The sequence below is a fragment of the Miniopterus natalensis genome, chromosome 17 (genome assembly GCF_054644295.1).
Source record: "Miniopterus natalensis isolate mMinNat1 chromosome 17, mMinNat1.hap1, whole genome shotgun sequence".
NCBI classification, from domain to species: Eukaryota; Metazoa; Chordata; class Mammalia; order Chiroptera; family Miniopteridae; genus Miniopterus; species Miniopterus natalensis.
Window position 1 is genome coordinate 3234703 of NC_142097.1, and position 25761 is coordinate 3260463.

The 25761-nt window shown below is 38.0% G+C and overlaps 1 protein-coding gene across 18 annotated transcripts in view; it reads right to left on the bottom strand.

Annotated features, from left to right (window-relative positions):
• Positions 1–25761, bottom strand: part of NCOR1 (nuclear receptor corepressor 1) — a 196025-nt gene that overhangs the window by 55976 nt on the left and 114288 nt on the right. For 15 of the 18 annotated variants that reach the window (XM_087825811.1, XM_087825823.1, XM_087825827.1 and 12 more), the window contains 6 exons: positions 23080–23297; positions 20765–20827; positions 18493–18632; positions 13185–13311; positions 9479–10025; positions 6795–6924 (listed from right to left, as the gene is read on the bottom strand). In XM_087825811.1, coding sequence (XP_087681937.1) covers positions 6795–6924; positions 9479–10025; positions 13185–13311; positions 18493–18632; positions 20765–20827; positions 23080–23297 — 1225 coding nt within the window. The remainder of the gene's footprint in view (positions 1–6794; positions 6925–9478; positions 10026–13184; positions 13312–18492; positions 18633–20764; positions 20828–23079; positions 23298–25761) is intronic. The other 3 variants (XM_087825825.1, XM_087825824.1, XM_087825817.1) reach the window with 1 other exon arrangement.

Sequence of the window (25761 nt, forward strand, 5' to 3'; positions counted from 1 at the left end):
TCGGCTGGCAGGAGATAAGACACTAAGACATGCTTGTAAGCACTTGTTTGAAAGAACAGAATTATGGATCCAAGTTTTGTTTATATGTTTCCACTTTGTCTGGTTCTTACTATGATTATGGTTTTGGGTTTGTATTTTTGTGCCACTGGGGGTTGTTCTGTTCTGACTCCTGAAGGGAGCTCACTGGGCCGAATTTTAGAATATTGGTCCTTGTACAGCAATGGCTCAATGTCTGAGAAGGAATTGGTTTTCTATTGTAACACTGCTTGGCCTATGTATACGTTATACTACAGGGAAAAATAGCCCCTAAATGGTTCCCTAAATTACACCATCACACAGCTGAAACTGGTTTGCCAATGGTCAGGAACAAGATCGCTTATGTCCAAGAGTTCTTGCCTTTACAAGATAAGGATTCAGCAAAGAAAGGGAACAACTTAATGATGCAGAGAAAAGACTGGCTTCAAAATCCCTCCCTGATAGTAAGACACGGGAAGAAAAGGAAAGTGAGGAGATGAATCTCTTTAAGGCCCTGAAACCAGGGGATCCAGGATGAGTAGCAGGAGGACTTCCCCTGCTACCACCCCCACTGCTGGATGCCCCAGAAACAGCCCCACCCCTGTATGATGAAGGAATGGTTTCCCCCTCGAAGACCCAGCAGGCCACCCAATCTAGCCAGGGAGCATCCCTATCCAGAGCAGGATAATTCTCTCTGAGGTGATATCCTATAGTCAGAATAAACCAGGAAGGCCAGCCAGTTGGCTAAAATTAGGACCAAACTCCATTTCTACTTCAGGTTTACTGAACTGGAAGAACTCCAACCCCTCATATAGGGAGGATCTATTTTTGCCACTCACCATCCAAATTGGGCAGATGTAGAGGCAGGCTCTCCGTAACATCCTGCTAATGGCAGATGAAAGGCAGCTAGTTATAGACAAGGCTAGTGAAGAGGCTCATCGCCTCCATCAAGAGAATGGCAATGGGGCTCCCAACCCAGCCAGGGCAATTCCAGATCCCAACTGGGACCTGAATAGCAGGGTCCTCGCCTTCCTAGAACATTACAAAAGGTGAATATAGGAAGGGCTTAAGAAAGGGGTGCCTAAACAGAAGAGCCTGAATATGATATGCACATTCAACAGAAACCAAACAAAGATCATTCTGAATTTTTAGAAAGGGTCTGTCAAGTCTATCGAAAGTATACTGATGCTGACCCACAGGCACCAGAAAACATCGAGATGGTCAAAAAGACTTTTATTGGACAAAGTGCCCCAGATATCAGAAGGAAGCTCCAAAGTTTAGACAGGGAATGAATTCCTCCCAGCTGATGGACAAAGTTTACCATGCCTGCAAAAAACAAGGAAATTAAAGCAGGCTGCTGTCATCTTAGAAACAGTGCAGGAAACCAGAAGGAGAGGCGGGACACGAAAGGAAAAGGGAAAGACCCACTAGGTGCCAACAACGTGCCTATTGCAAACAGGAAGGCCAGTGGAGAAAGGACTGCCCAGAGCCCAAGAGAAAAGGGATGGAAACCCTTGCCAAGAAATGCTAGAAGGGAATGAGGCATCTGATGATGCATCTGGAGGCCCAGGGGCTCCTCTAGACCCTGGGGACCTGTTACTATTTTCCCACAGGAGCCCCGGTACAACTGACAGTGGGGAACAAGCTAATTAAATTCTTTGTAGATATACATACTCAGTGCTGAATACAAAACTAACCAAGAAAAGTTCAGCTGCAGTGTTGTGGTTATTGGAGTGACCAGACAATTAAAAAACAGGCGTTCCCTCAAACTCTAGAATGCCAGCTTGGGGATCAAAATGTATGCATAGTTTTCTCTATATGCCAGACTGCCCAATCCCATTGTTGAGCAGAGATTTACTTTGTAAATTGCAGGCACAAATAACTTTTCCCCTGAGAAGCAGGAGTTATGTTTGGAAGGCCCACTGGAACATGCTCTCTAGCTCCAGGTGCTCCTGACTTGCCCAGAAGGACTCAGAGTTCACGACTTCTTCTCACCTGATATCTATGAGCAGGTTGATTGAGTCTTTGGGCGAACAGAACTCCAGGTAGGGCGGTTAATATCCAACTCATAAAACTTAACCAAAAAGGAGCAGAGATCCCACAGAACCCTCTTAAAAAAGGAAGCTTTAGAGGGAATTCAACAGTATTGCAGAAATACTTAAAATCAGGATTAATTCGGCCATGCCAGTCTCCCTATAACATCCCCATTTTTCCAGTCAAAAAGCCTCACTCTGATGTATATCTATTTGTACAGAATCTTAGGGCCATAAATGACATTGTCCAGGACATTTATCCTATGCTGCCCAACCCTTATACTTTGTTGACCACTATGCCCAGGGACAGCAAGTGGTTTTCAGTCCTAGACTTGAAGGATGCTTTTTTCTGCATCCCCACAGATGAACAGGCTCAATTATTATTTACCTTTGAATGGCAGGACTCAAAAACTAAAGCCATGCTCCAATACTGTTGGACTGTGTTGCCGCAAGGATTTAAGAATTCCCCAACCATATTTGAGGCAATTTTAGCAAAAAATTTAAGGGATATTCAATTGAAATCAGGAAGTCAACAATATGTAAATGACTTACTAATAGCTAGCAATACTTAGGAAGACTGCTCAACACTGTCACAGTCCTGAATCATTTGGCAAAAAGAGGACATAAAGTGCCGTCTCACGAGACCCAGATGTGCAAACAGGAGGTGGATACCTGGGATTCCAACTGAAACAGGGCAGTAGGAGCTTGATGGCAAATCGAAAACAAGCCATTGCTACAATAAAAAGTCCACTGATGCCCAGCTGGGCATGGCTCAGCAGTTGAGCATCAACTAGGATCCAGGAGATCAGGGTTCGATTCCCAGTCAGGGCACATGCTCGGGTTGGGGGCTGCAGCTGATCAATGACTCTCTCATCACTGATGTTTCTCTCTCTCCCTTCCTCTCTCTGAAATTAATAAAGATATGTTTTTTAAAAAAGTCCACTGAACCAGAGGCAGCTTCGTGGATTCCTAGGGATTACAGAGTTTTTCTGAATCTGAATTCCAAACTTTGGCCTTATAGTGAAGTAATTGTACAGTGAAAGAATTGTATAATTCTTTGAAAAGACAAGATTCTGGACCTCTTGAGTGGACAAGACACATTAGAAACCTTTCAAATAATACATTCATGAAAGGCAAGGAACTGGACTTGGAGTACTAACCCAGAGCCAGGGAAATAGCCCTCAACCTAGAGCCTGTTTCTCAAAGAAACCTGATCACACGATAAAAGGATGGCCGCCATGCCTCCAGGCAATAGCAGCTACTTTTGACATCTTACAGGAGAGGTAGAGGCATACCTGCTAGAACTGAGAAAGCAACTGAGGTAGCAAAACTTCTATTCAAAGAAATAATCCCTAGGTTTGGACTTCCTTAGAGCATTCAAAGCTACACTGGACTGTTGTTTATTTCAGAAAGCTCCCAGAAGATAGGACAGGCACTACAGACTCAATGAAAATTACATGCATCTTGGAGACCCCAATCTACAGAGAAGACTGAGAAAATGAACCACACAAGAAAGAAGATCCTGGTGAAAATATGCCAGGAACGCCTTTGAAATGGGACCAGGCACTCCCTATTGCCTTGCCCTGGATTAGTGTAGCACTCTGAAGAGCGCTTAAATTAAGCCCTTTTGAAACAGTTTATAGGAGACCCTTCCAAGTTTCTGTTTTAAAAGCACCCCCTTTAGATTTAGAACAGGAATCAAACACCAAAACATATGTACAACATTTAGGGTAAACACTAAAAATTATGCACAAGTCTGCTCATTGGAGGTCTCTCTACCCGTGTGATGAGCCCTTATACACCCGTTCCAGCCGGGAGACCAAGTCTTACTAAAGACCTGGAAGACTCAAGGTCCCGAACAGCAGTTAGCTGGGCAATGGACCAGTCCCTATGACGTCCTGCTGACAACACACGCTTCCCTAAGCTCACGGGAATCAAGCCTTGGCTCCACCACCCATGGATAAAGTGGGCTCCACCTGAGGAGGACTTAGGTCTCACAGCTGCCACTGATACTGCGAGGGAAAGCTGGACCTGCACTCCTGAAGACTTAAAATTCCTCTTTTGGAAAGGGACAGCGCCTCCCAAAGCTAAGTGACAATGTTACTTTTCATTTTATTATTATTTTTTGACAACTGCTATACTTTATGCCCTTGCTTAGACTGATAACGTCTTTGTCCGCATTTCCCAGAAAGTGGCTTCCTTGGCAAATTTATCCTACTGTTGGGTGTGCCACCCAAAGCCCGCTCAGAATGAGATATGGGGACTCTTTAGTCTCTCCAGTTTCTGATTTGACTACAATTCCCCCCTGCACTATTAGGCATACTCCTCACTCAGCACTTAATTGCTTGCACAATAGGTTTCAGTTTGGAAGCCCATCAGCAACACTGTCTCTTGAAATATGAAGCAGTCTACCAGCTTTACTTGTTCAGCAGTGCCATCCTCTAGACACCACATATGCCACCTTCTGAAGGCAGCAATCCTTCTCCTTCGCATGAAGGCTTCCCTCCACTCCTAACAACTCCACTTGGGTAACTCAAAGCACCTCAAAACCTATATACAAAATTGAACTTTTCATTTTCTAAACTCAATGCTTTTCCTTCAGTGATCTACATTTTAGAAAATGGAACCTCGGCAGCTTAAGCCAGACACGCAGTCATTCCTGACTAATCAATCTCTTCAACTCCCACAACTAATTCATTAACATGTCAATTCTCCTCCAGTCAGAAGTTAAACATTACTTCTTCAGCTAAGTCATTACTAACCATTCAACAACATACAGGGTGGGGCAAAAGTAGGTTTACAGTTGTGAGTACACAAAACATAGTTTATTCCTGTATTATTATTTATTACTGTATTACTTTCCATACGAACAACTGTAAACCTACTTTAGCCCCTAAAACAGTCCATTATTTCATGAATACAAAACAATTCTAAGGGGGAGTAGAGATCTTACCTTTTTTAGAACCTGTTTTCTAAAGACTTCCATAGTCTTTTCTGCTACTTTAAGTAAAATTTATCACTGAAGGTTAACACACACATAATTTTCTGGCTTTTGTGCTTTGGCTTATATATGTAAACATGGCCTTTCCTATTTTGCTATAAAAAGTCAAATGAACGGTTCTGGTCTAACCAAAGTATTATTTCCTAAGTGGAGTCTTCTTTACCTGTCTCATTAAGAAGGAAGCTTCTGCCCTGGCCAGTTTGGTTCAGTGATTAGTGCATTGGCCCATGGACTGAAGGGTCCCAGGTTTGAATCCAGCAAAGGGCACATATCTCAGTGGCAGGCTTGACCCCCAGGCCTGGTCAGGGCACATGTGGGAGACAACCAATCGATGTGTCTCTCTCACATCGATTTTTTTTTTTCCTCCTTCCCTCCCTCCCTCTCTGTCCCTTCCATTCTCTCTGAAAAAGCAATGGAAAAATATCCTCCGGGGAGGGAGGGAGGGAAGGAGGGAGGGGAGCTTTCATTTTAATTTTTATGATTTTTTTTCTATGTCTTATTAAGACCAATCTCTAATTTTTTTGAAATCAGGGATCATAATAAGTATATATTCCATACAGCATTAAATTTTGTTTTAGACTGGGCAGACATTCAATAAATATCCATTAGAATAAACCAATGAATAAACAAATGTTTAATCATTTTTTCCTGTGACCCTATCATAAGGGCAAACTTAACTTTTCCCAATTATCATGTGAAACAGGAAACAAAGTTTTATCCTCTGAAATAAAGCAGGAGCTAGAACATAACTAAGTAAAAGAACAATACCCAAGACTGGAATTCACTACCAAAAGGGAATCAAACTTGTAGAGATTAAGGTAAAATGTAAATAAAACTAGATTTGCAATTATATACTGAAGTTAGCCATACTCATATTCAAAACCTAGTTACCTATTTATTCTACATCTTATAGCAAAACAAAACAAAAGCAGAGGTTACTAGTATTTATGGCTAGAGCATTATATTTCTTTTAGTTTTTTTTCTCAGAAATGACCATCTCAATCAATCATCACAATGTATCTAATATGTATATCCAACAGATAAACAAAATGGGAAATCGTCAGTCTTAAAAAGGAAGAAGATTCTGACATGTTACAACACGTAACCTTGAGGACATTATGCTGAGTGAAATACGCCATTCATAAAAAGACAAATACTGTATATTCTGCTTAGATGAGGTATCCAAAGTAGCCAAATTCATAAAACAGAAAATAGAATGATGGTTACCAGGGACTGGTTGAGGGAAAAAGGGGAGTTATAGAGTTTCAGTTTTACAAGATGAAAAAATTCTGGAGATCTGTTTCACAACAATATGAATATACTTAACTCTACTGAACTATACACTGAAAAATAGTTGAGAAGGGTAGATTTTGTTATGTGTTTTTTACCACAATTTTTTTTAATCCTCACTTGAGGATATGTTTGTTTGTTTTTAATTGTTTTTTTAGAGAGAGAGGAAGAGGGAGGAGAGACAGAGAGAGAGGGAAAGAAAGAGAAACAGTGGTGTGAGACTGAAACATCAATTGGTTGCTTCCCATAAACACCCTACCTGGGAATCGAACCTGCAGCCTAGATATATGTCCCTTTTGGTGTATGGGACAATGCTCCAACTAACTGAGCCACCCACTAGCAAGGGCTTTTACCACAGTTTCTTTAAAAATCAAGTACTGATAAAGAAGAGAAAAAATGTCTCTAAAGGTCTTTATTTTTCAACTTTACTTTTCTTACTCTTATTGAACACTTACCATTGGTGGAATAACAGCAGCTCGATGCTGAAGCTGTGGCAGGTCCAGTGGATTTGGTTTCATTGGGGATGAGACCAGTATAGAGCCAGTGGGGTTTAACATTGAAGGCTTTGAGTCCATAGGAAACATTCTGCAATTGGCAATTATAAAAAGATAAGTTAACACATTCTTATTTAAGACTTTAAGGGTGGAGCAAAAGTAGATTTACAGTTGTGAATATAAGAAACAGAGTTTATTCTTGTATTATTAATTACTGTATTATTTTCCATACAAACAACTGTAAACCTCCTTTGCCCCACCCTGTATACAACCGCCATAATTCCTTCTAAGTAGGAATGTACACACACATATCACATTAACCTTACAAGATATCTGAATAGTAAGAAAAAGGGAATCTATAATGCTAATTTTCCTGGTAAAGAAACCTAATATTCACTTATAGGTTGAAATTTATCTGAATTTAATCACCTGCATCTAACCAACAAAACAGTTTGAGCAAATGCCATTATTAAAATGTTAGATACTAACTCACCACTAACACAGGTTACAAATTAGTTACCTGTTACAAAATGGTTTGCTAGGATCACAGAGTATTCTTAAAAACATTTAAATAAGCCACTGTCATTTTAAAATTGAGAATTTCACCCAGAATTCCAGACTCCTGGTTTCTCATGAAAAAAGGAAAGAAAATGGCAATGTGAAACCAGCATTCCCACAAAGTAAAACATGCTGAACTTGTAGCAGCTGCCCTTTCAAACAGATACATGCTCCTCCGTTCAGCAAAGCATCTGCCATCTTACACTCTACTGGCTTCACTTGTTTTCAGTACCTACACTTGAGTTTAGAACACCCAATATATGAACAGGGAAAATTATGCAATATTGCCACATCTTATGGGCTTGATCATATTTCTTTCCAATGCTGTCAGTTACTGGGGGAGGTAACATTTTTAAATAAGAAAATTAGAATGTTTAAAAGAAAACAATTTACATTTTACATGAGAATGAGATGATATTAAAGATGTAGGAAATTAAAAGTGTTATTTTGATAGTTTAAAAGTGATAGAGACTTTAGAAATGTCATTCAGAGACCACGATATATTTCCAAGGAATTTCTGAATTTCAAGACTACTGTCATGCTCATCTCTTATGATGTTCCTCCATTTATATTAACTGCTATTCTATTTTTTCCTTCATTTATAAATACAGTTACCAAAACCAACAGTACAAAACATGGAAAAATCCTTATTTTAGATTAGATGTTTCATTAAAGAATGCCTAAAAAGACTACACAGCTTGAATCCATTCATGTTAACCCCAGTCAAACTCTGGGATGATTAAAAATCTAGATTATTATGACATGCGGGAAAAAGACTGCTAGATGGTTGAATTTTCTGGGGGAAAAAAACCAATGGTTAAGTAGAACCCCTTATTTTATTTAAATTCCTATAGATTAAAATTCTAGTATTTTACTATATAAAAATCTCTTTGGAGAAATATCACTATAATGTTTGATCTTATTATTCTAGTATCACATCTCATTCTAGAGTAAATAAGATAAAAAATATACTGGATATGGACTGAAAGCACAGTGGCACCAGGCAGGACACACTGTAAACAGAATTTGGCTATCTATTTAGTGCCTTATTTGCCTTTTTCTAATTAAAATGGGAAAAGATACAGGATTGAATTGGGTTTCTGATTAAATGAGGTTTTAGTCTAATTCATTTCTAGAATTTATACCAATCTAACATTCTACTGTGATTCTAAATGACTCCATTTCTTTTGAAACACAAGGAAATCAAATATATTACATAAAGTAGTATCTATTTCTGTAAAATAGTTTTATTCTGTAATTTTTCATAAAAACCATGAAGATGATACAGTCTTACACTAATTTAATGACTAAAAGTACTTATAAATTAATTTGTGTTATACCTGATATTTAAATTACAAATATAATCATCTAAAAATTTAAATGACAAAAAATGGAATCACTGTAATTACCATTAACTTGTATTTAAATTATGCTTTCTATAATGCTTTCAGAACACTTAACGTATTTCTCCTCTCAGTATTTTCTTACATCTGATACTCAGGGTTCACTAGGCCTTGTTCTGAGGCCACAGGGTCTTAAAGCAAACAAAGCTGGAGCTAATGCCTCTTGCTTCCACCTTCGTCACCATATCATACTACTTCTGTCACCAGGAATGGCATCATCTGTGGTTTATCTCACAACTTTGTCAGTTGAAACCTCCCTTCCTGCTATTATATGGAATACATGCAACTAATGTAAAAAATATATAATCTTTTTCATTAAAAAATAATGATCACATGCTTAGCAGTTGAGCATCAACCTATATGATCCAGGAGATCGAGGTTCAATGCCCAGGTTGTGGGATCAATCCCCAGTAGGGGGGGTGCGTGCAGGAGCCAGCCAATCAATGACTCATCATTGATGTTTCTATCTCTCTCCCTTCCTCTCTCTGAAATTAATAGAGACATATTTTAAAAAATATAATGATCACACAATTGTTCTTGATTTTTAAAAAATTAAAAGCATACACACTACCTTTAACTTGCTAATACTTACACAGGAGTACTCTCTGTAGCCAGCACCATTCTGTGATTTAGTCAGCAACCAAAAGAGTAAAGATAAAATAATATTTAATGAATGAGTCTCACCTCTGTCTCTCTGGCTCTCCATCCACATCTTCATCAGCACTGCAGGTGGCACTGGAATCATTGTCTGATGGGGGCTCAGGTCTTTGGATGTTTATTTGCTGAGCTACCACCAAATCTTCATCTCTAGGCTCTGTCTTCTCGTTGGCTCTCTCCAGTTCTCTTTCTTTGGTATCACCTTCAACTTGAGATGGACTGTTCTCTGGCACCCCCATTTCAACACCTACAGGGTCTGCTTTGGTATTTGTGGAGATATCAAGAACAGAAGTCACTTCAGCACTGTGCTCTGGATGCTCGATATCCATTGGCTCTGTCTCAATCGTGATGCTGTTGTTCGCCTGGGTCTCCACACTTTCATTTTCAGCTGGTTTTGCACTTGGAACTGATGAGGGAGACGCACTAGCAGCAGTTTCACTGGTACACTCATGCTCAGCCACAGGTTCAGTGCTCCCTCGAGTAGTCGAATTTTCTGTGCTATCCTCGCTGGGCTTCACAGCTTCAACTGGTGAAGGAGAAGGAGCACTTTCTGTATCAGAACTATTTTCAGCACCTTAAAGATAATGATAAAAATCTGATAATGAACACGTTTCACGTGGTGATAGAAACCATGCTTGAGAGCAGTTGTTTAGGATGAATTACACTTCTCCAATGAATTACACTTCTCCCTGAAGTATTACAGCCATTGGGAAAGCTAGTTTTCAATAGAACAGGGGTGGGGAACCTTTTTTCTGCCAAGGGCCATTTGGATATTTATAACATCATTCACAGGCCATACACAATTATCAACTTAAAACTTAGCTATGAAAAAAGCCCCAAGACTTACTGAATTTCAAGTCCCACCTGCAGTTGCCTTGGTAGGGTCAGACCAAATAATTTTGCGGGCTGTATACCGCCAGGCCAGACGTTCCCCACCCCTGCTATGGAGCATCAAAGGGAAAGATAAAATTGTCTTGACCTTCTGAAACTGAAAGTGTAAAAGCTTTTAATGTCAAAAACTAATTTATATGAAATTGGAAAAACAAAACTAAACAAAACCATTCCCATAAATGGTAACATTCTGGACTATTTCTACCAGCCTGTATCTTTGCTTTTCTTTTTACCCAGGAAAGCTGACACTCTACAGGAGCAGCTCTTAACAGAAATATAATGCAAGTTATATCTGTAATTTTAAGTTTTCTGATGGCCACATTAAAAAAGTGAACAGAGATTGCTAAAATTAACGTTAACAGTATATTTTACTTAACCTAATTGTCTAAAATATCATTTAAACATGTTATCAATATAGAAAACCAGTAATAAGATATTTTACCTTTTTGGTGCTAAGTCTTCAAAATCTGACTATTTTACATTTTTAGCACATCTCAATTTGCCCTAGTCACATTTCAAGAGCTCAATAGCTACCACACTGGAGAGCAAAGCTCTGTAGTAATAATACAGATTTCTAATGTAACACTGTAGTACCGGGTCTTTCCCCACATCATTTGTACCATTTTGTAAGTATACTTTTAACGCTTTGACATCTTTACCTAGATATCTCAAAGAAATCACAAATTCAATGTCTTACACTAGACTTGTACTCACTTCCAAATCAGGTTTTTTCCTAGTGTTTACTAATTCAATTAAACAAATCAGAAAACTTATAAATGCTCCTCTCACTTATTCCCATATCCTGCCTAGACAAATCTAACAGATTTTCTCTCTAAAAATATTTCTTGAATCCATTCATTTCTGTTCAACTTCACAACTGCCATTCTATTCCAAATATGGCTTTTCTTCTCACCTTCCACCTCAGACCATTTTCTACAATGCTTTTTAAAAGCCACATCTTACCAAAATTCACTCACACTCTCTTCCTCCCCTCTCCCCACTTTTTTTTCCTGCCTCTTAAAACATTTCAATGAAACTTCATTACTCTTAGGATAAAGTTCCAAAATTCTGAGGATGGTCGTGTTACAAGGCCCAAGCTGGTGGGGCCCCTGAAAACTTTTCCGCTTCATCTTGCACCCTGCGTCCTCTCTGCATTCCACTATCACTGGGCCTCCCCCTTCAGTTTCAGTGAATGCCCAGGTGTCTTCCACCTCAGACTTCACACATGCCATTTATTCTTACTGAAAAGGCTCTTCCACCTACTTTTTTTTTGGATATTATATCAAATATCATATGCTTTAAAGAGAACCTTCTATCATTTCCTTAACAATGTTAAATTTTGCTACTATGGCTCTTGATAACACATATACTAGTTATGGTTACAATTTTACATTTACTCACAATTATTTGATTCCGAGCTGCTGGTTCCACTAGGCTATAAACACCGTAAGAGCAGAATCATATATTTTGCTTATCATTTAAGTCCTAGGGACAAGTACTGTGCCTGGCACACAACAGACTCAAATATTTGCTGAAGTATAAAGTGAATACACGGTTGTAAATACGTATTAAATTTACTTCACCTTTCCTTGGATCCAATTTGCCACTGTTATAAACAGTATACAGAGATGTTCACTACAGCATTAAGTTATTAGATTATTTTCTTAAAACTAACTATGAGACAACATAAAAATTTAAATCTCCCTAAAATTAAAAAAATACATATCCAATGAGAATCCCAATGGTTTAAGATAAATTTCTTAAACTAGATAAACCAACTTACAGCTTATATGAAAGAATAAGTCCCTGAGAAAAAAACAAAAAAATTATGAAGAATACTAGATTGAAAGAGACTTGCCTCTCTAGATGTTCAAATTTATTATAAAGCCAATGTATCACAACATATTTGAAACTGCCACATTACAGACAAAATAAATCAGTGGTACAAAAGACAGCATCTAAGACTAGCTACTAACATGTATGGGAAATTAATATATATCAAAGGTGATATTTTAAAGCATTGGGTAAAGAAAGATTTATTTAATAAACTAGCTCTCTCAGAGCTGGCTATTTGTCTGGAAGAAAAATGTGGACCCTATCATACACTATACAGAAAAGTAATTCCAAATGGAATAGATTTTTTAAAACTTTTAGAAGATAATTTAGGATAAATGAGAATAATTTAGCTGTTTAAGGCACTGGTGACATAGCAGTGCAATAATCAAACTACATTCTTATGAAGCTGACATTCTGCTATATAACAGACAATAAACAGTAAGTAGAAGATATATCAGATGGTAATAAGTGCAGTGACTAAGTAACAAAATTGGGGAACCAGTGGATAAAGAGGTATTATAGAGGCAGGATGACATTTCAACAGAGGCCTGAAGGAAATGAGAGAATGAGACGACAGGCACATTTTCGGGAAGCGCATTCAACGTAGAGGGATTAGCACATGCAGAAGCCCCTGAAGTGAGGGTTGCTTTGCTCAGGATCAGCAAAGAGAACAGTGTGGTTAGAACAGAGTGAATAATCACTTCACACCTGTTAGAATGGCTGTTATAAAAAACACAAGAAATATTGATGCTGGCACTTAAGTGTCTGAAGCTTGACTGCCATTTACAAGATGTTCTGTTTGTAGCACTTGGACCATCTCAGGTGCTACATAAATAAATATTTGTTGGTTGAATGAATGAATACATTATGTTCAAGGGCAATGTCTCTATGCCATAAAAACACTGATGTCCTACTTCCTTAATGAAGTAATTCCTAGAGTCCAATCACTGAGCTAAAATTACGTATCTGGGCTGACAGAAGGGACCCACAGCCCACTCTGAGGTACCTTCACTGTCCTCCGGGTTTTCTTCTTCATTGGAGGCTTCGATATCGTCGTCCTCCTGAGCAGAGACGGTGGAAGCTACACTTTCACATTGAGACACATCTCGCTCTTCACGAGGTTTTCGTGAAGTCTAGAGTAAAAAATATTAAAATAAACTATGATTTAAATAACTAAAAGGAAAGAAACAAACATTTTCATATCTGAAATCACGGAGAACACAAATACACACACATAATAAACAAGTAGGCTGCATGTTTGACAGCTGCTCTGGTTAAAGAACAGTTATCTCCAGGTAACCACTAACTGGTCTTTTGTGCTTTCATCAAATTGATCAAAAGTAACATACAAATTTTTTTTAACTACTCACTACTATACATGTATAAATAGCCCCAAATCACAAAACTCCTGCTCTTCTCCCCTTCCAAATAATGTATTTTCTAATAAAAATCACATATGCATTTATTTTCTAATAAAAATAACAAGTTGGAATGTGGAACCTTCACATATCTCCAACCACTTTCTTCACGCTATGACAGTACTCTTTTTCTCTTTAATCCTCATGCAAGGATATATTTTCATTGATTTTAGAGAGGAAGGCTGAGAAAGAAACATTGATCAATTTGCCTGAACACACCCAGGTTGGGGATTGAACCAGCAACCCAAGCATGTGCCCTGACTGGGAATCAAACCCACAGCCTTTTGGTGTACGGGACAAAGCTCCACCCTACTGAGCCACCCGGCCAGAGTCAATAGTAAACATTAATTTTCAATGTAATAATTCAAATACACAGAAATATAATACCTGTGTATCTTCCATTGAGTTTTAACAGGTATCAGGCATTTTGTCATGTTTTCCTGAGATCTTTCTAAAAAGACCAGGGGTGGGGAACATCTGGCCCGCAGGCCATATACAGCCAGCGAAATCATTTGGTTTGGCCCTGCCAAGGAAACTGCAGGCAGGTCTCGAAATTCAATAAATTTAGGTTTTTCATAGCTAACTTTTAAGTTAATAATTGTGTATGGCACTCAAATGATGTTATAAATATCCAAATGGCCCTTGTCAGCAAAAAAGGTTTCCCACCCCTGCTCTAGACCAAAAACTGAAGTCTACTGTTTCTATTATTGCAGTTGCAATAAAAATGATCAGAACAAGAAGCCTTAAAGACATTTGTGATGGTAATTTTATGTCAACTTGGCTGGGCCTCAGTACTCAGATATGTGGTCAAACATTATCCTGGATGTTTTTGTGCACATGATTTTTTTGGACAAGATTAATATTTAAATCAATAGGTTACCTAGTTAAGCAGATTACCTTCCATGAGGTGGGGAGAGCCTCATCCAATCAACTGAAGGCCTTAATAAAACTAAGATGGGTGGCTCCCTGCACCCCCCCCCCCCAACACACACGCCCCCTAGCAAGAAAGAAATCTGCCATCAGACTGCAACTCTTCTGAGTATCCAGCCTATCAGCCTATCCTATCAGATTTTGTACTCATTTGGACTCCAAAATCATGAGCCAATTTGGCCCAGTGTGACTCAGTTGCCTAAGTGTCGTCCCGTCCACCAAAAGGTCTGGGGTTCGTTTCTTGGTCAGGGTACATATCCAGGTTGTAGGTTCCATCCCCAGTTGGGATGCCTACCGGAGGCAACCTATCCATGTTTCTCTCTCATGTCTATATTTCTCTCTTTCTCTCTCCCTAAAACCAATAAACATATCCTCAGGTGAGGATTAAAAAGATAATAATAATAAATAAGTAAATCAGTCTCCCTCCCAGTCCCTCTCCGACTAAATACACACACACGTTGGTTGGTTCTCGGAAGAACCCTGTCCAATAATGCAATGTTTATCTTTTAAAACCATGTCTGATTTATTCTTTGATTTTCTCCCAAAACATTTCAATGGTTTTAAAATCCTCTCTCATCAGGTTTTTTATTCTTTCCTTTATGTTTTAGTTGCTACAATACATTTTTAACTCTTGCATTCGTATTTTTAACCTAAAAGCTCTTTTGTATGTAACTTTTTAAATCAGTCAACAATACTTCATGTACTCTTAATATAGCTCAAATCTTAAAGCAGTTTAAATATATGCACTTTTATTACCCATTATATCATTCTTTTTTCTTTTTAGTTTTTATTATGGAAATTTTGAAACACAGAAGTTAGCGATAAATCTTGTTTCATCTAAACCCAACCTACTTTCCTCCATCCCCATTCTGCACTGGTTCATTGTGAAGGAAATCTCAGACATATCACATGACCATATTAATAATGTAAAATATATCTTGCAAGGGTGGTTCATCTCCAGTAGTTGTATTTCCAAAGAAACACTGGCAAAGGGTATAAATATATTGACAAATAATCTTAGAAAACATCTCAGAATGTAAAATCAAATAGATCAAAAGAACATGGTTAAGCTATTTGTATTTCTCAAACATGTTTATGATTAAATATGAAAGTAACAACTGGTAAGAATGCTATTGAATGATGTATATTTTATAGCTCTTCCTTACTCAGACTTACTACTCAGATTTTTCATTTATCGTTTCATTTAAAAAAGAATTCTACAAGGAATACACCAATTTAGCACTTATAATTCTAAAAGATGGCATTGCACAGGGACATTCCACCAGTGAAGCCCTGTTCTGCTGGCCTCGTACTGTTTGGCAGCACCTGTCCTCATTGTATTTCTGTGAGCTTGTTTAGCAACCCCCTTTCCACTATGCAAAGGCTTATGGTGAGTTGTCCATTATTATAGCTTTTAAAGATCTCTTCCAAGGATACTGAAGTCATTCATATAGTTTCCTGGTACACAAACACAACATTCATGGAAAAGATGGTGCTCCGTTCTCTGTGCCGGTCCCATCCTTTCCTGTCTCTGAGATGGCTCCATGACCACCATCATGCTTCCCAGTACCCTACTCTTTCAGGGCTCCTGGCTTTACGAAGGGCCTGAACTCAGCAGGACACAGGATCGTGTGCTGTCCCGCCCCAGAGCCGGGCCCAATCCGTTCTATCATTCTTAATGATTCTCATACTTTTTGGTCTAAGAACACAACACTCTTTAAAAGTATTTAAGCCCAGCTGGGAGTGGCTCAGTGGTTGAGCGTCGACCTAGGATCCAGGCGATCAGGGTTCGATTCCCGGTCAGGGCACATGCCCGGGTTGCGGGCTCGGTCCCCAGTTGGGGGCGTGCAGGAGACAGTTGATCAATGACTCTCATCATTGATGTTTCTCTCTCTCTCTCTCCTTTCCTCTCTCTGAAATCAATAAAGATATATTTTAAAAATAAATAAATAAAATAAAATAAAATAATTCAAGACCCTAAAGAATTTTTGTTCGTGAACTATATATATGTACTGATATTAACTTTATTAGAAATTAAAACTGAGAAACATTTAAAATATTCATTTAAAAATAATAGTAATAAACCCATTACATGTCAACATAAATAACATTTTTAAATAAAAAATAATTACTTTCCAAAACAAAAAAATAACTTGGTGATAAAATAGCATAGTTTTATGATTTTGGAAATCCCTAATATCTGCCTTAATAGGAAGTGGCATGATTCTCAAATGTGCTCCTACGTGTAATCTAATCTGTGGAGATGCTACTGCTTTGGAGATGTTACTACATTTTTAAAAACCTGTCCTCACAGACATATATGTAGCTTGCAAACAAAAGTGATATTTAATAGTCTTTTCAAATGACTGTGAATATTACTCTTTGATACTGTACCAAAACTCAGCAAGCAGCCATTTCTTAAAGGTTAGATGCAATGAGAAATCTATACCATGTCAATAAATTTTTTGTACTCTATTAAAAACCATTCATCTGTCTTGGATTTGGGTGTATTAAAAAATATTTTATGAATCTTTTAGCCATGTATGACATCCATTGTGACATCATGAACTGATCTCATTTGGAAAATTGTGAGTTACATAGATTTTTATAATTAAAAATATCACATTAGTTATTATCACCACTGATCTCATCAAAAAGTCTGGGTATTGGGAATATGTGAAGCTCATAGTGAGAGAAACACATTTTCCAAAATTCTAATTTTTGTTTGAAAGGTCAAAATTTTAAAGTGGCAACAAGTAGTATTGGTTGTTTTCTTAGGAAGACATGCTCACTTATTTTTAAGAAAGTCTGCCAAATATCCAAGTCTGAAAAAACAGTTTGTCTGTCATTCTTTCAACGAAAAATGACATTCCATGAAAAAAGAGAGGCTTGGAACTCAATTTCAAAAGTGCTTTTCCTTGAGAGAGCCATCATACTTCGATAGCAAGCAGGAGAAATTTAGGCACACTTCCCATTTCATCACATGCACATGTACTCAACAGTCAAGATTTAGTAAAGGTGATTTTTGTTGCTTCATCAAGGACATTCTTAAGTGACAATGGCTTAAAAAAAAAAAAAAAGCTGCAAATGCCTGGAGATAAAGAATACATTGCAGTACTTAGCACAGTGGTATCTTGCCATGACTCATGCTAAGGGACCAGCATTCTCACTCACAATTGCTTTGACACCATCAATGCAAATGTCAATACAGTGAAAAAAATAAATAACATCTTAATATTTTATGAAAATACTGTAGTCTTGACCTCATGGAGCCCTCAAAGAACTGTGTAGACTTTGAGAACATGAAAACTTCCTTGTTAAGGAATTTTCAATAATCTTATACTTTCTGGTTTTTAACATTTATCCCATGTAATCTTTCTCTGAGAAAATGTTTTGTAATATGCCAAATCAAGACAATTCAACATTGTTAAGAGCACTCCAACTAAAGTTGTCAATTCAAACTCCAAAATGCTTCTATTTTTAAAATCCAGTCTACAGTAATTCAAAAGTACTATAATTTCATTACTACTAACAGAAATTTTATTCCTTGGGCAGTAAATAAACAGTCAATTCATACAAAGAAACTAGCATATCTTTTACAGGTTAATGCAATAAATAAAAATATAAGCTACAAAAGTTTCTCTAAAAACCAATCTTTGAAGCTGAAAAAACAAACAAAAAATATCAAGTAAAAAACAATAAGTTGTCCAGCCAATGTGGCTCAGCAGTTGAGCATCGACCTATGATCCAGAGATCATGGTTCAACTCCCGGTCAGGGCACATGCTCGGGTTGCAGGCTCGATCACCAGTAGGTGGCGTGCAGAAGGCAGCCAATGATCAATGACACTTTCATCATTGATGTTTCTCTCTCTCTCCCTATCCCTTCCTCTCTCTGAAATCAATAAAGATATATTTTTTAAAAACAAAAATAGTAAGTAAAAGATTCCCCATGCCTGATATACTCACTTTCTGCTTATGCTGCTGCAAGAGGTTGTCAAGATTGTGTCGCCTTTTATAGTTAAAATAGAAGTTTTTACATTGAGCTTCACTTTTAGTTCCCACCATTTTGGCAATTGCTGCCCAGTTACGACCATGTTCTACTAGACCTGTATTTTAAAAACAGACCAAATGTTAATGAATAGTAACCTGATAAAGCAAACAAGAGAAATAATAAAATCAACTTAATCGTTGTATTCACAATCATTTATTTTTCCACCCAAATTTAAAACATGCTCATTAAAGCCCTGGGTGGTAGCTCAGTTGGTTAAAGCATTGTCCCGATACACCAAGGTTGCAGGTCGGATCCCCCATCAGGGTACACACAAGAATCAACCAATGAATGCATAAGTAAGTGGAATAACAACAAAATACAAAACGAAACAAAAACACCATTCTCATTAACGAAAGGATTCAACCTTATCTTTATGTATCTCCCAAAGGACTAGGAGAATGTTGGGCACAGAGTAACAGTTCAAACACTTGTAAAATGACTGATAAGGTAGTTCTAAATCTTTGGAAACAGTGTATCAATATGAAGTTAATATAAATATAGATGTTTAACATAAAGATATATATACAGGGCGAAGCATAAGTAGATTTACAGTTGTTCATATGGAAAATAATAATTAATAAACAATAATGGAAGAATGAATTGTTTCACATATTCACAGCTGTAAACCTACTTTTGCCCCATCCTGTGTGTGTGTGTGTGTGCACATACACACATATATATATCATATATATATATGATATATATATATATCATATATATATATGACTCCACGGATAATCAGCTAGTCTTCAGTCCATTTACAATCAAGAAATGCCCTCAAAAAAATTAACCAGTTTTAAAAAAAATCTGTTGTAGTACAATGCATTATAGAAACCCATGCCGTCTGACACTTCAATTAAATAATACATATATGCACACATACGCATGTGCAAGGATTATGGGTACATAAATGCATCTATCCATAAAAGCTATACAGCCAGAGATATACTTTAGATACAGGTATACACAAGCAAAAATTTCCAGTACAAATTTAAGAATTTATAGAAAAACATCAGTTTTTCAAGGTTAATTACAGTAGCTTCCTTAATAATAATTGGAAAATCACTTCTAAATCCTGCCTGATAGCTGGGCTGGCATGGCTCAGCAGTTGAGCATCAACCTATGATCCAGTTCAATTCCCAGTCAAGGCACATGCCTGGGTTTCGGGCTCGATCCCCAGTAGGGGGCGTGTGGGAGGCAGTTGATCAATGACTCTCTCATCATTGATGTTTCTATCTCTCTCCCTCTCCCTTCCTCTCTCTGAAATCAATAAAGATATATCTTTTAAAAAATAAATAAATAAATCTTGCCTGATATATGAGTAAGAGATGATAAAAGAACATGAAACTGCTGTTATTTTTGGTACAGTTGGTTTATGATTCTTAAATGTATCACTCATTACCTGCTAAACAGAAAGTAAGTCTGAAATGTGTCACTAAAAGTCAAGCTATTTACAGTAACTTCTCTCTAGAACTACGAATGCTTAACTCCCCCAAAACTTAATCTCTCTCAAAATTATTTTAAAAACAAATTTATTTATAAACCAGTTATTTATCCTATTAGAAATTTTAGTTCAATTTTATATTATATCAATAAGCAACAACAGAAAAATATAAGACCCATAATGTTCCAGAGTAAGATCAAGGTCATACAGCTATGAAAACAGCAGAGGCAGGAACCAAACTTTTGTCTGGCTAGCTACAAAGTTCATGCTTTCTTCTCTGAACACAGTGCAATTTCTTACTTGTTTTTTTCTTCCCTTAGTAGATTATAATCAAATGTCTTACCAAATGAAAACTAAAATTATTTACCATTCTATTCAATGTAACTTTTAAATAACAGAAATGCCGACTTTTTGTATGAAAATACGTTCTAAAACAACTTTAATAGCATATAATCACAACTATTCTGTAAAAGTGTAAATAGCCTATTTGCTCTTTAATAAAATGAGAACCTTAAATTCCTCATAAGTGGGCCTCTTCAACAAGGCACACTTGGGGTACCTTATAAGGTAAAAAACAAACAAACATAAAAAACCACAAACTTGTAAGTTTACTTCTAAATTTTATTTATCATTGTGGAAGAACTTTTTTTAGTTTAAAAAATTAGCTCTACCTCACTCATTATCAATAATCCTAAATACAAAAATAAAACAAAAAACCCTGAAGAATCTGAACTATTATTTACCTTTTTTAGCAACTTCCATTTCTTCTTCTGTCCACCGAGAGGTTTCTACAGGCTCTGTAGAAACTAAAATAAAGAGAGAGAACCCGATAAGGTAGAAAAAAATTAAGCTAAATCCTTCACTCACAGATTATATGGCACTGACCACATAATTTGTAACCTACCTATCTGACATAAAGCCTGTTTAAAGCATTTGGTGAAAGAAAGTATGGAAATAGGATGACATCAACCTCTTTCCCTAACAAACTAAAAGGGAAAATGCAACACCTCTGTGATCTTTCTCAATGTTTTTAAATGTTCCATCCATATCTACATGTTTGAACATCATTAATTTATTTTCTAAGCAGCCCCACTTCACCCAGTGCCTTCCCAATTACTAGAGCTCCACCTTTCCTCTCCTGAGTTTTAGTTAAACGAAGAAACAACCTCCACCTTCTGGTCCAGGCACAGTTCTCCTCCATTCTCTGATTCCCGCCCCCCCAATCTCTTCCTAACGCTCGGAGGCTCTTATGTTCATCCACTGTGCCTGACATCTAGTAAGCACAGATGGATCACAAACTGAGCACTTTCTCTTTTGCTTCAGAATGAAAATTGAGACTACCAGGCTTGAAGTGAGCTCCTGTGTACTCCTCTTCTCAATTAACATAGCCAGTATGCACCACCACCCACTTGACCTAGTCACAGGGCCCTCGGAGTAGTAATGCTTGAACCCTTCCTCCCATCTACCACTCACATCTGATGGCACGCGTCAATTCTCACCTCCTGAATCTACCCTCTTGCCTGGGCCACTGCATGCATAATGTTGCCCTTCTAGCTGGTCTCTCTTTTTCCACCCCTTCTTCTCTCTAACCTGACCTCCACGACTGTCACTAGAGTATTCTGAACACCAATCTAATCAAAGCACTCTATTTAAAAATCTTTGTAAGCTCCCTACTTTGGAAGCAAAGCAGGGTATAGTTCAAACAAAGCCCTTTGTGATCTACCCCCATCCGCTTGTCTAGTTATTTCTCTCACATCATTCTTGCCATCCCCAGAACTTGTTCTCTTTCATACTTAATCTTGTAAGTAAAATTGGAACCACTGAACCAAAAATGGTGGTACTCATCATTAATGTAATCCTTTATAAACTAATGAGGCAATAGTAACAAAGAAAAATGCTTGGACTCTTAGACTCAATATTCCCATCTAAGAATTTATCCCTATAAAAAATAACTTGCCCAGCCGGGCATGGCTCAGCCGTTGAGCGTCAACCTAGGATCCTAGGCGATCGGGGTTCGATTCCTGGTCAGGGCACATGCCCAGGTTGTGGGCTCAATCAATGACTCTCTCATCATTGATGTTTCTCTCTCTCTCTTTCTCTCCTTTCCTCTCTCTGAAATCAATAGATACATTAAAAAAAAAACAAAAAAACTTAACAGAAAGGAAGTGCTATGTGAATATTTTTTTAAAAATTACAGTGCTGCCTGGCCAGCATGGCTCAGTGGTTGAGCATCGACCTATGAACCAGGAAGTCATGGTTTAATTCCCAGTCAGGGTCAGGGCACATGCCTGGGTTGCAGGCTTGATCCCCAGCAGGGAGCGTGCAAGAGGCAGCCCATCAATGACTCATCATTGATGTTTCTATCTCTCTCACTCTCCCTTCCTCTCTGAAATCAATACAAACGTATTTTTTAAAAAATTAAAGTGCTATCTACATCAGTTTAAAAAGAGGGCAGGAAATAGCCTCATTATTCAGCAATAGGGAATGGATCAGGAAATCGTGCTTCAGGGAACAGCACAATGCCAACATTTCACAGCCATGAAAAAGTAAAAATGAAAATTGCTTAGAAACTAGAAAGTATTTTTTTAAAAAATATATCTTTATTGATTTCAGAGAGAGGAAGGGAGAGGGAGAGGGATAGAAACATCAGTGATGAGAGAGTCATTGATCGGCTGTGGGCCTGCAACCCGGGCATGTGCCCTGACTGGGAATCGAACCCCAATTGCCTGGATCCTAGGTCGACGCCCAACCACTGAGCCACGCCTGGCTGGGCAAAAGTATTCTTGATATATGCTAAGTTAAAATATCAGAAAACAAAGTAGCATGTATACTAGGGTTATAAGTAAGTAAAAAAACAAACAAAAGCAGCTATATTAGAGCACCAATATGGGGGCTGTTGTTCTTTTACAAAAAACTTTTATATACGAAGTCTGAAAAATGTAAAGTTTAGATTTGCAGATTATTTCTAGGTTGTCACTATCAGAGGTCCCTCCGGCCCTAGTCTAGCACTGACACAGAATCCCAAGCTAAGGCCTGTTCACGCCACCCTCCCACTCACTGGGCTCTGGTGGCGGTGGCAGCGGTGGAGGGGGCTCCTCGGTGGCTGCTGCCGCAGCAGCACTGGCAGCAGCGGCTTCATTTGTCATGGACCTAGTGATCCGGCCCTTTCGGCGGCCCTGACTGTTGGCAGTCTTTCGTCCCCGGGGCATGGCCTGCTCTCGCTCCTCAGTTTCTTCTGCTGCTCCTTCTGTCTTGTCCTTTTCCTTGGTATTTTCTCTGGAAACAAAAGTGAATGAAAATTTTGTGTGATTTAAAGTATACATTTACAGAGATGGCAGCTTTGAGAATTCTTTAAATAGAAATTGAATGAAACTAAGCAATCCCTTAGTTAATAAAACAAAATTTATGAAAAATTCTGTCATGCCCCAATTTTAAGTTTTGATTCAAATTTAGATATTTCACAAAGTCTTGTTTTATTTGTTAAGGGACTTAAAATTTAAGCACATTTCAAATCACCTCACTTAGATACAAGAACACTTTAAGGAAGTGATGCATGGCAGCAGAAAACCACCCTCTAGACCTGCAATCCAGAGGCAGTGGGGTTCACTGAAAAGTTGGAGCCCTGGATTTCTGGGCTTTGCTCTGACATAAGTTTTCTCCTGTGTGACATAAAGAAACTGAAACAGACACCCTCCATGACAGACACCCTTTCTGGAATAATAATCTACGATACTGTTTGATTAAAGCAGGCTCAATATTCTCATCCACTCACTTCCAGTACAGTAATGTGCAAAGAGGGCAGGATGGCCAAGTAGTTAGGAAAATGGCCTCTGGAACCAGGTTGCCTGGGTTTGTACAGAGCTCTATGTGATGACTAGCTCTGTGATGGCCTTGGACAAGCAAACTTACCTCCATGGACCTGTTTTTCTCATCTGTAAAATGAGGATAATAACAGCATATTTCACAGGGTTGTTGTGAGAGTTAAAGAAGTTAATTTATGGAAAATGCTTAGAACAGAGCCTGGAACATAGTAAGCATAGGTGTCTGCTACTATTAAATCTACCTCTTTCAGGCGATAAAGTGCTTAGCATAGTCTCGGGCACTTAGAAAAACGCAGTAAGCTGTCATTACTATTAATAGAATAGTACTACAAGTAATACTGGAAAACTGTTCTCTGTACTCCTTATCTCCCAAGGGTTGTTATAGTTAAAAGCAAGGTGCTTAGATTTATCAGGGAGATCACTCCATAGGTTGTAAAAATGTCTAATCACTGGGTTGTACACCTGAAACTAATATCATATTGTACATCAACTGTAATTAAAAAATAAAAATTATTTTTTTAAAAGCAAGGTGCTTAATGTACATTTTTGCAAATGAACAAATAGATGCCAATATTCAAACACTCAACTATTCTTGCTTAATGGAAGGTGGGGTTTTAAATTTTTTTTTAAATTTTACCTACTTCAAGTAAAGACTTGTCATAGCTTAGCAAGTAAGTCCCCCCCCACCGAGCCCCCAAATGCTTCAAGAATCATTCTTTCCCTTTCAGTTCTAAATTACCCTTGAAATTACCCTGTAGCTCTCTCTCCCTTCACTTCTTTATTCCCTTACCAATCTGGCTATGACTACAGCCTCCTATTAAGGAGGTTTTGTTAAAAGTCACCAATGACTTAACTGCAAAATCAAATGGTCTTTTCTCAATTGTCATCACATTACTCATTCTGCTGCAACTGATAGTGTGGACAATTCTTTTTACATCCTTCTCAACTTTGCACTTAGGACTCCACACTTTCCTAGTATTAATATCCCCAATGCCCACCTTGGGTCTCCTCCTGGGGACTGCCTTTTCCCATTCATCCTTTCATACAGGGATTTCCTAAGGCTCACTCTGGTCTTAAAGTTCTGTGAGGTTACCCATTAGCATCAATTCTACTAGACTCATACTCCAACTCCTAAATCTCCTAAAATCTAGACTTGTTTTCCCACTTACCTGCTAGAATAGCCACCTGAATTTCCTATTAATATCCAACACTATGCTCACCCTCACCACCTTGCTTCTTGCTCCACCTCACTCTCTAACCACTTGCTGTTAATAATACCACCATGTTCACAATCATTCAGGTTTCAATTCGACATCATTTTTAGCTCTTTCCCTTTTTCTTTACTTCTTATATGTAACCTAATGCCAAAACTTGGTTACCTCATCTCATTAGTATTTCTCCCACTAATTCACCATCTCTATTTCTACTACCACTGAACTTATTTGGTATCTGAGTACCCCAACGATAAGTCTTTTGTAACAGCCTCCCTGACTCATATCTCTAATCCATCCATTCTACATTGCTAACAGAGCAATACTCTAGCAGAATAATTTTGGTAATAAACCATTCTCCATCCATTCTAACCCTTGCCTACTCCCACACAGCCTCCTGAATGAAGTCTGCATTTTAGCTTTCATTAAGGCTTTACATTATCTAACCCCAATCCACTTTCTACTTTTCTTTTTCAGGCACCCTCTGTTCTAATCTAATGAAACCCATCACCTGCCATTTCTCAAAGAAGCATATGTATTCAAGCTGTTCCCTTTACTCTACCCTGCCTTAACCAGTAGCTCTTACATAAAGCCCTCCAAATTATCCAGACAGAAGTACAGTTAAATCCTGGTTCTCGGACGTCTCCCTTCTCGAATATTTTGGTTCTCCACCAAGTTGTTCACAAAAAAAGTCTCAGTTATTGAACA